The 11,072-nt window shown below is 44.6% G+C and overlaps 1 protein-coding gene across 2 annotated transcripts in view; it reads right to left on the bottom strand.

Annotated features, from left to right (window-relative positions):
- The window catches only part of ARHGAP26 (Rho GTPase activating protein 26), a 456,593-nt gene that overhangs the window by 239,205 nt on the left and 206,316 nt on the right, over nt 1–11,072 (bottom strand). For both annotated transcript variants that reach the window (XM_019506355.1, XM_019506356.1), the window contains exons 13-14: nt 8,550–8,615; nt 7,547–7,621 (exon numbers count right to left, since the gene is read on the bottom strand). In XM_019506355.1, the coding sequence (XP_019361900.1) occupies nt 7,547–7,621; nt 8,550–8,615 (141 nt within the window). The remainder of the gene's footprint in view (nt 1–7,546; nt 7,622–8,549; nt 8,616–11,072) is intronic.

Raw genomic sequence — 11,072 nt, 5'->3', positions numbered from 1 at the left:
TAAAGTAATAGGTAAACACTGTAATTTTAAAAGTAATTAAAATATGCATTAAAATAAAAGTTGGGAGTTCCCCCAAGGGCAATGGGTTTGGTTTAATTAAACATCCAGAAAAAGCACTGAAAAAAGGTAAACATGAAAAAGTATACTTCACGACAAGGATCAAGCATGTCTCGCACATTCATCACCCAAATTAACACCCTCCTTCCTAATCAATTTCAGTGCGACTTTCCATCCAACTCATTTTTTACCAGGAGACAACTGTATGGATTAAAAATAAACCTGGCATGGTCAAAACAAATAGAAGTTTAACCATTTTTTTTTTTTTTTTTTTTATATAGCAAAACACAGGAATTGAGAGAAAAAAAAAACCTCATCCTAGTGATGGCTGGGTTAGCTCAGTGGTGCTCAACCCCCATCCCATGACCTGCATAATTTGGCCCAGGGAGCTTCCCACCAGTCTGGAAATTAGGCAACAAGGGAGCAGTAGCAGTGCTATTTTTTCCCAGAGCAGCAGGAATTAAGCACTGACATTGCTTGCTTGCTGCTAAATTCTGGACCCAGGGGGAGTCCCACAGTCCAGATGTGGCCCCACACACCAGCCTATGCCAGCACATGGTCATTGCATGGCCAGAACCAGCGAGTGAAGTTTGGCAAATGTGTGAGGTTGCACTAGCATACCAGACTGTGCCCACAGGCCAACCCTGTGCATGGGATCCAGCCCATGGGGCCAGAGTGGTTGAGCCCCACTATGTTAGCTGATTCAAAGTTATTAGCATGACATAAGAATTACTTGGAAAATCTACACCCAATATTAGGATTAAGGTTAGGGCAGATGATCAATACTTGTCTTTTTCAGCCCTTAAAATCTGTAACATTCTGCAAAGTTTGCATTGGGACAGCTGCAGAATCTTTCCTCCAAGCTGAAGATGAATGCAGCTAGCCCAAAGATACGGAGACAAATTTTATTCACAGTTGTATAAATCTAAAATGGCGTCAGTAAAATCAAGGATTTATTCCATGGGCCAACATCTGCTTTCACACAACTGTGCGTCTGAAATTATTTGTTAATATGAATTAGTTACACTGTGCAGACAAATGCAGCCACATCCAAAGGGAAAAAAGTAATGGGAGGTGCAAGTATTAAAAACACAAACCAAAAACCCCTACAGTTTTCCTCAACTGTGACACCCCTTAAAAAGAGATGAAAGAGCTCGTTTTTCAGCCCCATTATCGATCAGCCAGAGCATGCTCATTCTCCATTTTTATTTGCCAGCAGTTTATTCTAGTCGTAAATGTCCCGCACTGTTAAGCTTTCACAGTTTCCCCTGGTCCATTATCATTAATAAACTGAATTAAGGAAACAGCTTAATATCAGTTTAAAGGATCATGCAGTGATTCACTGGAGAAAAACAAGGCAGCTCTAGCACCCGATTCAAGAGAAGCAAAAGTTGGCCTTGGTTTTTAGGTGGAATCTATATATGAACTGAAAGAAAACTGAGGCATTTCCAGTTTTGGGTTTCTTGGCTTGCTGGCTTGCTTTTCTGGAGGCAATAGCAATAGCAGCTGACAGGTATCATAAGCATCATTCATCTCCAGTCTGCACACTGGCTCAGCCATATCACTGACTGACAATGCGGCATGGAGCAGTGAGCCCACTTGGAGAAAATTTCTACTTGATATCAAGCAAAGTATTAAAACATCTCAAAACAAGAGCTACAATGGACCCAGAGTGAGGTGCTTACAGGCCACAGGATGGCCAGCTCCCAGGGGTTCTTTCCAAGAGGATGAGAAATGCCAATTAGTTATTATTCCCAGAAGGACTGAAACAGGCATTATACAATTTCTTCAGTTAGCTTTGGGGAGGGGAGGGGGGCACTGCTAGCCTCTAGGCCAGTGCTTCTCAAAGTGGTGGTCTGCAGTCTGTGAGCCACTGGTTGCTGGTCTGCAGAGAGTTGCCAGGAAAGAAAGAAATATATTTTCAGAAGCATAACATTGATATGTCATAACGCTACAGTTCGTATGTTCCAACTCTCCAGGTGACGTCACATTGTGCAAGGTGAGGAAAGAAACAGCCGGCTGCATATTTGTTACACGCAGTTGCTGCCACTGGCTGAACCGGGCACCAGTCCCTGGCCCACTGGAAAAAAAAATTGCCAGTCCACCACGTCAGATAGTTTGAGAAGCACTGCTCTAGGCAACTGAAATTTCAACTCCTTGCCACTTCCCCTATTATAAAAAAAAGAAAAAAAAAATGCTGCTTGGGATATAGCCCCGTTACTAAGTGCCAAATCTAATCTCCATGTGGATGGCATTGAGAGGGTTGCAAATGCAACCATAAATTACATTTAATCGTATATGCCACTGGCTACAGAGAAGCCCCATATACCACCAAGCAGACCTGCACCCCTTTGGTTAAGATGAGTAAGACTATGCAGAACAGCATACTTCACCTAAATACATACGGTGGGTACCTTATGGGCAGAACTGCATTACTGTACTGGAACTGTGTATGTACGGGCACATGGTCCCTTCCCCCTTTAACTCTATGCTACTCCAAGTGCAGCTGCACTTGATAAATTAAGTAACAGTGTAAAGTTCTTGATGGCAGGGGGCAGGGAAATGCAAACACGATAACTATGAAGCAAGTCTCACAGAAGTCGTGCAATGGTGCAGTTGTTCCCAATGTTACCAGCAGAGACACCAAAAATAAAATAAATGCAAATGGACTGAAGAAATCCCATCACCAATCTGAGGCGGGTACTGTCACATGGCTGTGGCCTGTTCAGGCCCTTACTGGCACAGACCTCCACACTCAAGGCACACCACCACAGAGCACCTTCAGTAGGAAAGTGTCCCCCAAGGCCCCTATGGCAGTGTCTCATTTACACAAGATGCTCCTTTGAAATCTGATCCTTTTGCCATTTATACTGTATGCACATGAGTAATGCTGACCACATTCATTTCTAAATATAAGGGAAACCTAAAGTTGTAAGCAAAATTGGGCTCGTTAGCTCATGAGGTTTTGATCTGAATAACGAGCATTTGTGCAGAATGGAGTTTTAACTTGTAAGGTTTTACAGCCCTCAAGGGGCAGGACTGAGGGGAAGGGAAAGCTCAGGTCACAGACAGCCAGCATCAATCTGAAAGCTGGAACTAAGCAGAGATGATCTAATCACCTGTAGTTCTCTGAAAGCGCCTTGTTAATGTGGAGACTTGAGGACATGCACTTTCCCAGCCATGCAATAACACTGAAGATCAAACAGGGATTAAAATAAGTGACACTGCAACACTGACACGAGTGAGGCCCCTATCTACCCTGCCCCTAAGCACCGGTTCATTATTATGCTTCTGATATTAATAATTAATGAAGACCTGGCAAGTGTGAGGTGTCAGCACTGACCATATATCAGTGCATTATGAGGCAGGAGGCCAAAGGCTGAGTGTCTTCAGCTACAGAGGAGATAATGCTATTGGATGGTGTCCAACACCCTGGATTCCTCCCAGCTCTAAAGAAACCGCAAAGGAACAAGTTTTACCATCTGTTATAGCCACAGAGCCTCACACTGAAACCAGAGGACCTGGAAGAATGCAACCGAGCACCAAATTCTGCCCAGGTGGGAAGAAAAAAGTTGTAATTGCTTTCCTGGTTCTTATGATTACACGTTCTGGTGGAAAAAGCAGAGCAGAGGGCTTAGCAGAGTAGATGTCATCAGAAGACAAACGTAGCCTGCAGCCCAGTTTTTAGTGGATGGTACATAATGCCACAAGAGCTGGGATTAACAGTGCTTCAGGAACAGTGGGCCCAAATTACTGAGCCGAGTCTAAGGCAGGTCAGCTTTGCTCCCCCGCAGCAGCCCAGGCTTCTCCCTTAAGCCCCTGGGGACAGTGACTTCCCTCCACTGCCCAGCCCCCACTACCAAAATCTCTCAAGAGCCCCAACTTTGTGGGCTAGATGGAATGGCTCCACAGGTCAAATCTGGCTCACGGATCACAGGTTGTCAACCCCCAACTTAGAGCAGGGGTGTTCAACAGGTTTCCCTATTCAAGCCCTTAGATCTGGTCCATATGGTGTACTTATGTGACCTACCAGACAAAAATCAGATTCTTTGAGATCCTACATTAACATTCACTTGGCTTCAGTTCAAAAACAAGAATCACTAGCACTTCTGGCTCCAGAGACCACTTTGGAAATGTCAAAGTAGACACGATGCAACATCTGCCTGTGACTACACAGAACCAGAAGCAATGACTCATAGGTGAAATTTTCTGACCACTCTGTCTTGTTGGGTTATCAGCTTTAAATAGCTGACACCTGGAATGCTATCACTGGGCTGGAATCAGTGATCATTTTAGTGCCTGGATGGCATAGGCAATGTGGAAGCAGATACAGCAAGAGCAAAGGACACTTGCCATACACTGGGGGAAAAAAATACTGAACCATGGAAAAGATGGTAGGGAAGGAAGTAAAAGTAGGAGGCTTGTCACAACAAATGTGACAAGAAGAGACGGAATAAAAAAAAAAAAAAAAAAAATGAAATGTAGTTATAAAGCTCAAATAATTAGGGCTCCTAAGTCTCATCAAGTCTGCCAGCCACCAAATGGCATGAGATGGGGTTGGCTGTGTGCAGTTGCTGCTGCTTTAAATCACTTGTATGTAACTTTACCTAGGGAGGCTCTGGACAGACATCGTCTTCCTTAAGGTGTTTTTAAATAAACAGATCAGGTTCATCCAGGGCTGAAACCCAAACATTTCAGTATACAGAGGGTTATGTCTTTTGAGCTTGTGTGGGAACTTCCTCTTGGCAACTCTTTGGCTCAGAATCCAGGGAGGTTGGGACAAAAAAAGAACCCCAAAAAAACCCAGCACAGGACTGGTCTCATGTGAGCAGCTGCATCTGTTCTAAGTCCTGCTGCATTTCTGCACGGTCATGTCAATCTGTTCCTTACATTCTTTGGCTCCTGCTCTGAATTGTTCCTAGCTGACACCAGAGCAGAGCAGAGCAGAGCAAACATTAGGGATAAACAGCACAAGCAATTGCTTGGGAGAGATTTGCAAAGATGTGAGTGTGACGCTTTGAGATCAGTGGGAGGCACTGATCCCTTCTGCCCTCACTGCAAAGCCAGCAGCATTAGCTGTGGGCCAGCCCTGGAGAGAGGATGCCATCTGCAGACTAAATAACTGGCAGCAGAAGCCTTGCAAACTTTGAGCATTGTGCCAATGGAGAGATTTGGGGCCAAGTAAATGAACCCCTTCAACCACTGCAGCCTGCAATTCAACTGGGTTAGTTATTAAGTCTGTAATGTTCAGAAAAACAGGATTTGTGGCACTATGTCATGCCAGGAGGAACTCTGGGTATATGCAAAAGTACTTTTTACCTGCTTTAAAAGGGCAGGGGGAACAGCTGCTAGGGACTGCACATGTGCTGCTATGATCTGTTACAGCCACAACAGCAATCCAACTTGGCTAAATAGTTGTAATTTTAACTCTGAATGAAACACTTACATCACTACAGAATCCTGTAGATGTAACAGTTGCCTTGTAATGGCTTGGTATCTGTTACTAGGGCTGTACGAAGCTTCAGTCCATGATTCGATTTTGCAGAGATTCAGCCCAATTCGGTGGCTGAATCTCCGAATCCAAACTGAAAATTGGGAGACCCTTTAATCTCTCCGAATCAAATTGAAATCCTCCAAATCAATTTGGAGAGATTAGGAAAGATTCAGCGATTTGGACACAGACACATCTTTAAATGTTTTTTCCACATACCTCAAGGTAGCAGGCAGCTCATGAATGCTGCAATGCTGGGGCACATGGAGTGTCCTGCAGGAGCATGGGAGGTTCCCTAGAGCGCTGGGCAGCAGACCCAGAAGTGGATCAGAAGAAGTTCTGGTCCACTTCCGGGTCTGCTGGGGAATGCGCTGCCACCTGCCAGCTCAACCACTGGTGCCACCCAGGTCGGGGGGGGGGCACCCAGGGTCCCCCCTGCGGCCAATCGCCAATCTGGGGGTGGCACGGGCCCCCCCCCACGCGCTTGGCAATGGACCCGGAAGTGGACCAGAGGTATTTCCAGTCCACTTCTGGGTTCACTGCCAAGCACATGGGGGCCCACCCCGCGCTCCTGTGGGACACTCCATCCACTCCAGCATTGCGAATCAATGAATAGAATCACTGCCCCCGATTCAGGCTGAATGCAATATCAAATCAAATACGGCCCATTTTGCACACCTCTATCTGTTACCAATTGTTCTGTCTGCCTATGCCCTGAACTGAAAAAGCAGGAGGCGGACTATGCAGCACAGAGGTGTCCAGAAAGAAGGAACGGGAGAATGACACAACAATGTCATTTGACTTGGGCTCTGCCTCAGACAGAGCATTGTTGAACACTGGATTGTCCAATACTCTTTACTCAGACACAGAGCGCTAATGACGACACTTGAGCCCTTCCTCTCCTTCCATTTAACACATTCATCTCCAGATAAAGGAAGGACTTCCGGAGAAGTCAAGTGAAGCCTAGATGAAACCATGCAACAGCAGTGCCCCAAGCAATCCTCCAGCACTGAACCCCAGAGCACTCCCTTGCTATCCCCACTCTAGTTCTCTGTCCAGTCTACATGGATTCCCTTCAACCTGTGATCAGCACCTTGGATACCCGCATGGAAGTAAATCGTCCTTTGAAATAGAGAGGGCAGCATCTGACTGAAAATTGAGCACCAGGGGCGTTTAGAGATGTTCCCCAGGAGGCACGGGGGAGGGTGCTTTAATCATTGGGCTGCGCTAATTAAAAGTGCCCAAGTATCACGTGTATCCATGTCCCTACGCTGAAAAATGGCGGTGGGATGCTTTGAACTAAAGCTCATCAAACAAGCTTTAGTTTAAAGCACCCTGCCACCATTTTTCAGTGCAGCAACGCTGATGCATGTGATGCTGGAGCCTGCTGAAGCCCATTAATTTCTGCACTTTAGCAGACTGTTTAATCAAGTCTGCTCTGACGCATTGGATTTACAGCACATTGGAGCAGCCTCACTGCACATCTATAGGAGCCCCAGGGTCTTACTGGTCTGGCTACAGGAGGAGAAAAATGTTGGGGAGGGGTAAAAATAATACAGTCAGCATGAAAAAAAAAACTGAACAGTCAAAATAGGGATAAAGGGCTAGTGCCTAGAACCACCAGAAACAGTCGATAAGTCTACAGACCGTGCATGGCAGGTACAAGAATACAAACCTTCTGCTGCTCTGCTGAGGCTTTAGACTGTACTTAGGAAGGCTGCCAAGATTTGCAGAGCATATGAGCACGGCACCAGTGACTGCCCAGGTTAAACAGAAGCCCCTTCAAAAAATAATGGCCTACAGGATTCCTAGCATTCTGCTCCCCTGGTGCTGCCCCATGACCATCTGACCCCTCACAGGACGTGGGACAGAGTACATTCCTCCACATGAATTCCCACTGCCAGGTCCTGGTACCTAGACAAGGGGCTCCACAAGGGGCTGGCAGCTTTTCAGAGAAATGCAAGCTGCTTCTCTTCAATGGGGATTTGAGACACTTACCCATTAATATACTCAACAGCTTCTGCACCCTGGAATTCACTCCAACAATTCGGTAGAGCCCTTGTTCATTGATCCCTGAGAAGATAAAGCATTTATTTCATTAGGAGACCATTAAAAGAACTATTAACATTTCTTTGGCTTCTCTTATAGCAACTACAGTTAAAGCTTCCCACTAGCTATGTGCAAAACTCAGCCCAGCTCCTACTCAAGCAGCTGAAATCTATATCTGATGCCTAGAATTTCACGCGCTTCTTGAAGTACTGTCTACCTGATCAGCTCAGAATTAGAGGAGGGGTGCAACAGTCATTTGTACTGATCAGCAATGGCAGAGCATGGAACCACCACAAAGGAATATCATTTATCTGGTGGAATAGGCTTCTGATCAGGAACCAAGTTTTCATCCAGATTTAGCCACTGCCTTACACAACTGTGGTCCTGATCCAAATGATAAATTATGGGTGGCACTGACAGAATAAAGAGAAAAATAGCACAGAACTGTCTTGTTGTTACAGGCAGACGTGGATTCCTATAAGACCTTAGGCAAGGCATACCTTTTCCACCACTATCAGTAATCTGAGGATAACAATTTGCAGAAAATGAATATCCCTCTCTCTCTGTGAGGGTGCTCATGAATTGTGACATAGGCCACAAGCATATAAAAAAAAATCTTTTTAAGGACAATGATCACGGGAGGCTTAAAAATGCACATTTATTTACAACACGTTTCCAATTTAATTCCCCATTTTAGAAGTCAGCCCATTGTTTCTTCATTCATTCTTCTGCTTTGGATATTTACTAAACCACTTCCATCCTATGGAAATGCAACCCAAAGTATATATCCCAGCCAAGGCATCGTTGTAAGCCTAGAAAATATTTACCACACATGGGTCTCAGAGGGTTAATCAATCATTTCTGGGCACAAAAAGAGCAGGTAAGCAAGTACAATGCTGAAAACAGATGCAAGGCCTGCCCAAAAAACAAGGCCATCTGGTGAACTACTTACCTCTTGTTTCAACAGCATGTATGCATTTCCTGATAATGCTGAAGCCGACATTATCCAACTGAGCAGCTGAAAAGGAAGAAAAAAAAAAGGAGAATTGATAAACCATCGAGCAATAGGGCTGATTCATGCTGAGCACTCCCTTTGCCAACCAGAGTCCTTTCACGTTTTCAAAAATACAGGTCGCTGCTTTTCAAAAACCTTTCCAGAGGGACAAATTTGGTGAAAAGCAGACACTAACCAACTAGGCTACACCAAGTATAACTCAGACAGATGCATGACAACTGAAGTGCCTCATTTCAGACCCCTTACTGGTCCATTTTTCTGATCTCTGCCAGTGCCAATTACTGTACCCAGGATCTTCACTTGTTCAATAGTTTCAGGATCAAGATGAGACCTCCCAAGGGAAACCTCTGACTGGGAGATCTGCAAGTCTCTAATTTGTTAAGTCACATCTCCATTTCAAATGGCAAATCCTGAGACACTGCATTTGTGCTGAGCAGCCGGTATTTCCTTGATAGTTCTCTTGAACAATTTTCATGTTTTGCTTTCAACTGCAAGGACTTGGTGCCTTTTTCAGGTGCACTATCAACTGTGCTAACAAGTTAACTGGAGAAGAGGAAAAGGTGAGCTAGTTCCATCAGGAATTAAAGAATTAAAATAGATCTTTCTGAAGACAACAAAATGCTTATCCCCTTAAAACCAATACTTTTCTAGTACAGTGCTCCAGAGAGGCGAAGCGTGCTGTGAGAAGCAGCTTCCACAAGACCCTTTTCTCTTGAGATGTCAGCCACACTTTAAAAAAAGTTGTGAACCTTAGTTTAAAGCAACCCTATTTACTTCATCTTTATGAGGGAACAGAGTTCACTGTCATCATGAGTGACCCAGCTGGGATACTAACTTCAAAAGCTCATTGTGATACTGCCAGCCCATTACACGACAGAGCCACTTGAACGCTAGGGCACCTTTTCATTATTCAAGTAAATGTTTTTGGCTCCCAGGCTGCAAGCTGCCCAGGTAAGTCCTATTCCTTTGGGGGCTGTACACAATACAACCCATTTCCCTTCTTCCCATGCCAACTTGCACTGTGCAACCAGAGTCCCTTCTTTTATTAGCAGGAATGTGTGAATGTCTTGAAGGTATCTGACTTCGAGCCTGACAGCAAGATCCAAAACATTCATGCTAATAAAATACAAGACTCAATTAAACTCATGCTGTTGCAATTCTTCACATTTAAATTTAAGCAATTAACCAATACATGGATCGAAATACCTGCTGAAATCTTGAAGGAATAATTTATCCCTTAGTTCACTCTTGACTGGTACTGGGAATGCACTGCCTGAGGTCAGCCATCTGCTGAGGAAGAAGTACTTCCTCTGTTTGTAAAGGTTGGGAAATTTGCAGAGGCAGTATTGAAAAATCATCCAAAGACATTCAGAACATCAGGGACATCCTGGGAACTTAACCACCAAGGAAGCATGATCCAGGGTTTAAGCAATATGTCTATTATGCTATCAGGGTTGTGAATGGAGCACAGATAGAGAAGTCAAGAGAAATGGAACTTTTTCCTACTTCCAACACAATCTTCAGATAAGTCATTAACACTGTCTGGACCTTAGATACAGCAATTCCCTACAGTGCCTCTAGGAGGATTGTGAAGCTGAATTCATTACTCGTTTTAAAAGCAAGCTGAGATCTGAGTAGGACAAAGGTGGGGTGTTATCTTACAAGAAGATGATTTTATTTAGCCACATGCAAAAGTAGGTGAGCATCACATTTCAAAAGCACAAAACTGCACTCTCTGAAGTCCAGCAGGAAAGACCTCAAAAGAGTCCCAGGCTTACACAATGGGAGACATGCAACATTATCCTTTGCCTCACCCTCATACATGCAGTTTAGCAAATCAGATACACACTAATGTTACTGCTGATCATAGAACCATAGAAAATGAGGGTTGGAAGGGACCTCAGGAGGTCATCTTGTCCAACCCCCTGCTCAAAGCAGGACCAGCCCCAACTAGATCATCCCAGGCAAAGCTCTGTCTAAATCAGGCCTTAAAAACCTCCAAGGATGGAGATGCCACAACTTCTCTGGGTAACCTGGTCCATTGTTTTACTACCCTTCTCGTGAGAATGTTTTTTCTAATATCTAACCTAAGCTTCCCTTGCTGCTACTTGAGACCATTGCTCCTTGTCCACTGAGAACAGTTCAGCTCTAACTGCTGCATAGTAAAAAGGACAGTTCACTGGCTGCCTGTAGCTTATAAGGTGCAGTCCCTTACTAGTCCATTTATCTCGCACCTTGAGTCCTCTGCTCATTTGTTTAATCTCTCTTGTGAATGGCTTTATTATACAAAAGTACTCTATTATATTTTTCTGGTCAAACCTGTTGACAGGCTGAGCCAGAACACAAAGTTGTAGGATGCTTACACTAGAGCAGGGCTGTTCAACTGTCTGCCCATGGCCTAGTCTATGCACCGCTCCTCCTTGACTTTGTTTTTTGCTGATTTACCCAGAGTCCCTTGGC

Source organism: Gavialis gangeticus, unplaced genomic scaffold (genome assembly GCF_001723915.1).
Source record: "Gavialis gangeticus isolate Ggan-Ray unplaced genomic scaffold, GavGan_comp1, whole genome shotgun sequence".
NCBI lineage: Eukaryota > Metazoa > Chordata > Crocodylia > Gavialidae > Gavialis > Gavialis gangeticus.
Note: the sequence above shows the minus strand (reverse complement) of the source record. Positions and strands in the feature narration are given on the sequence as shown.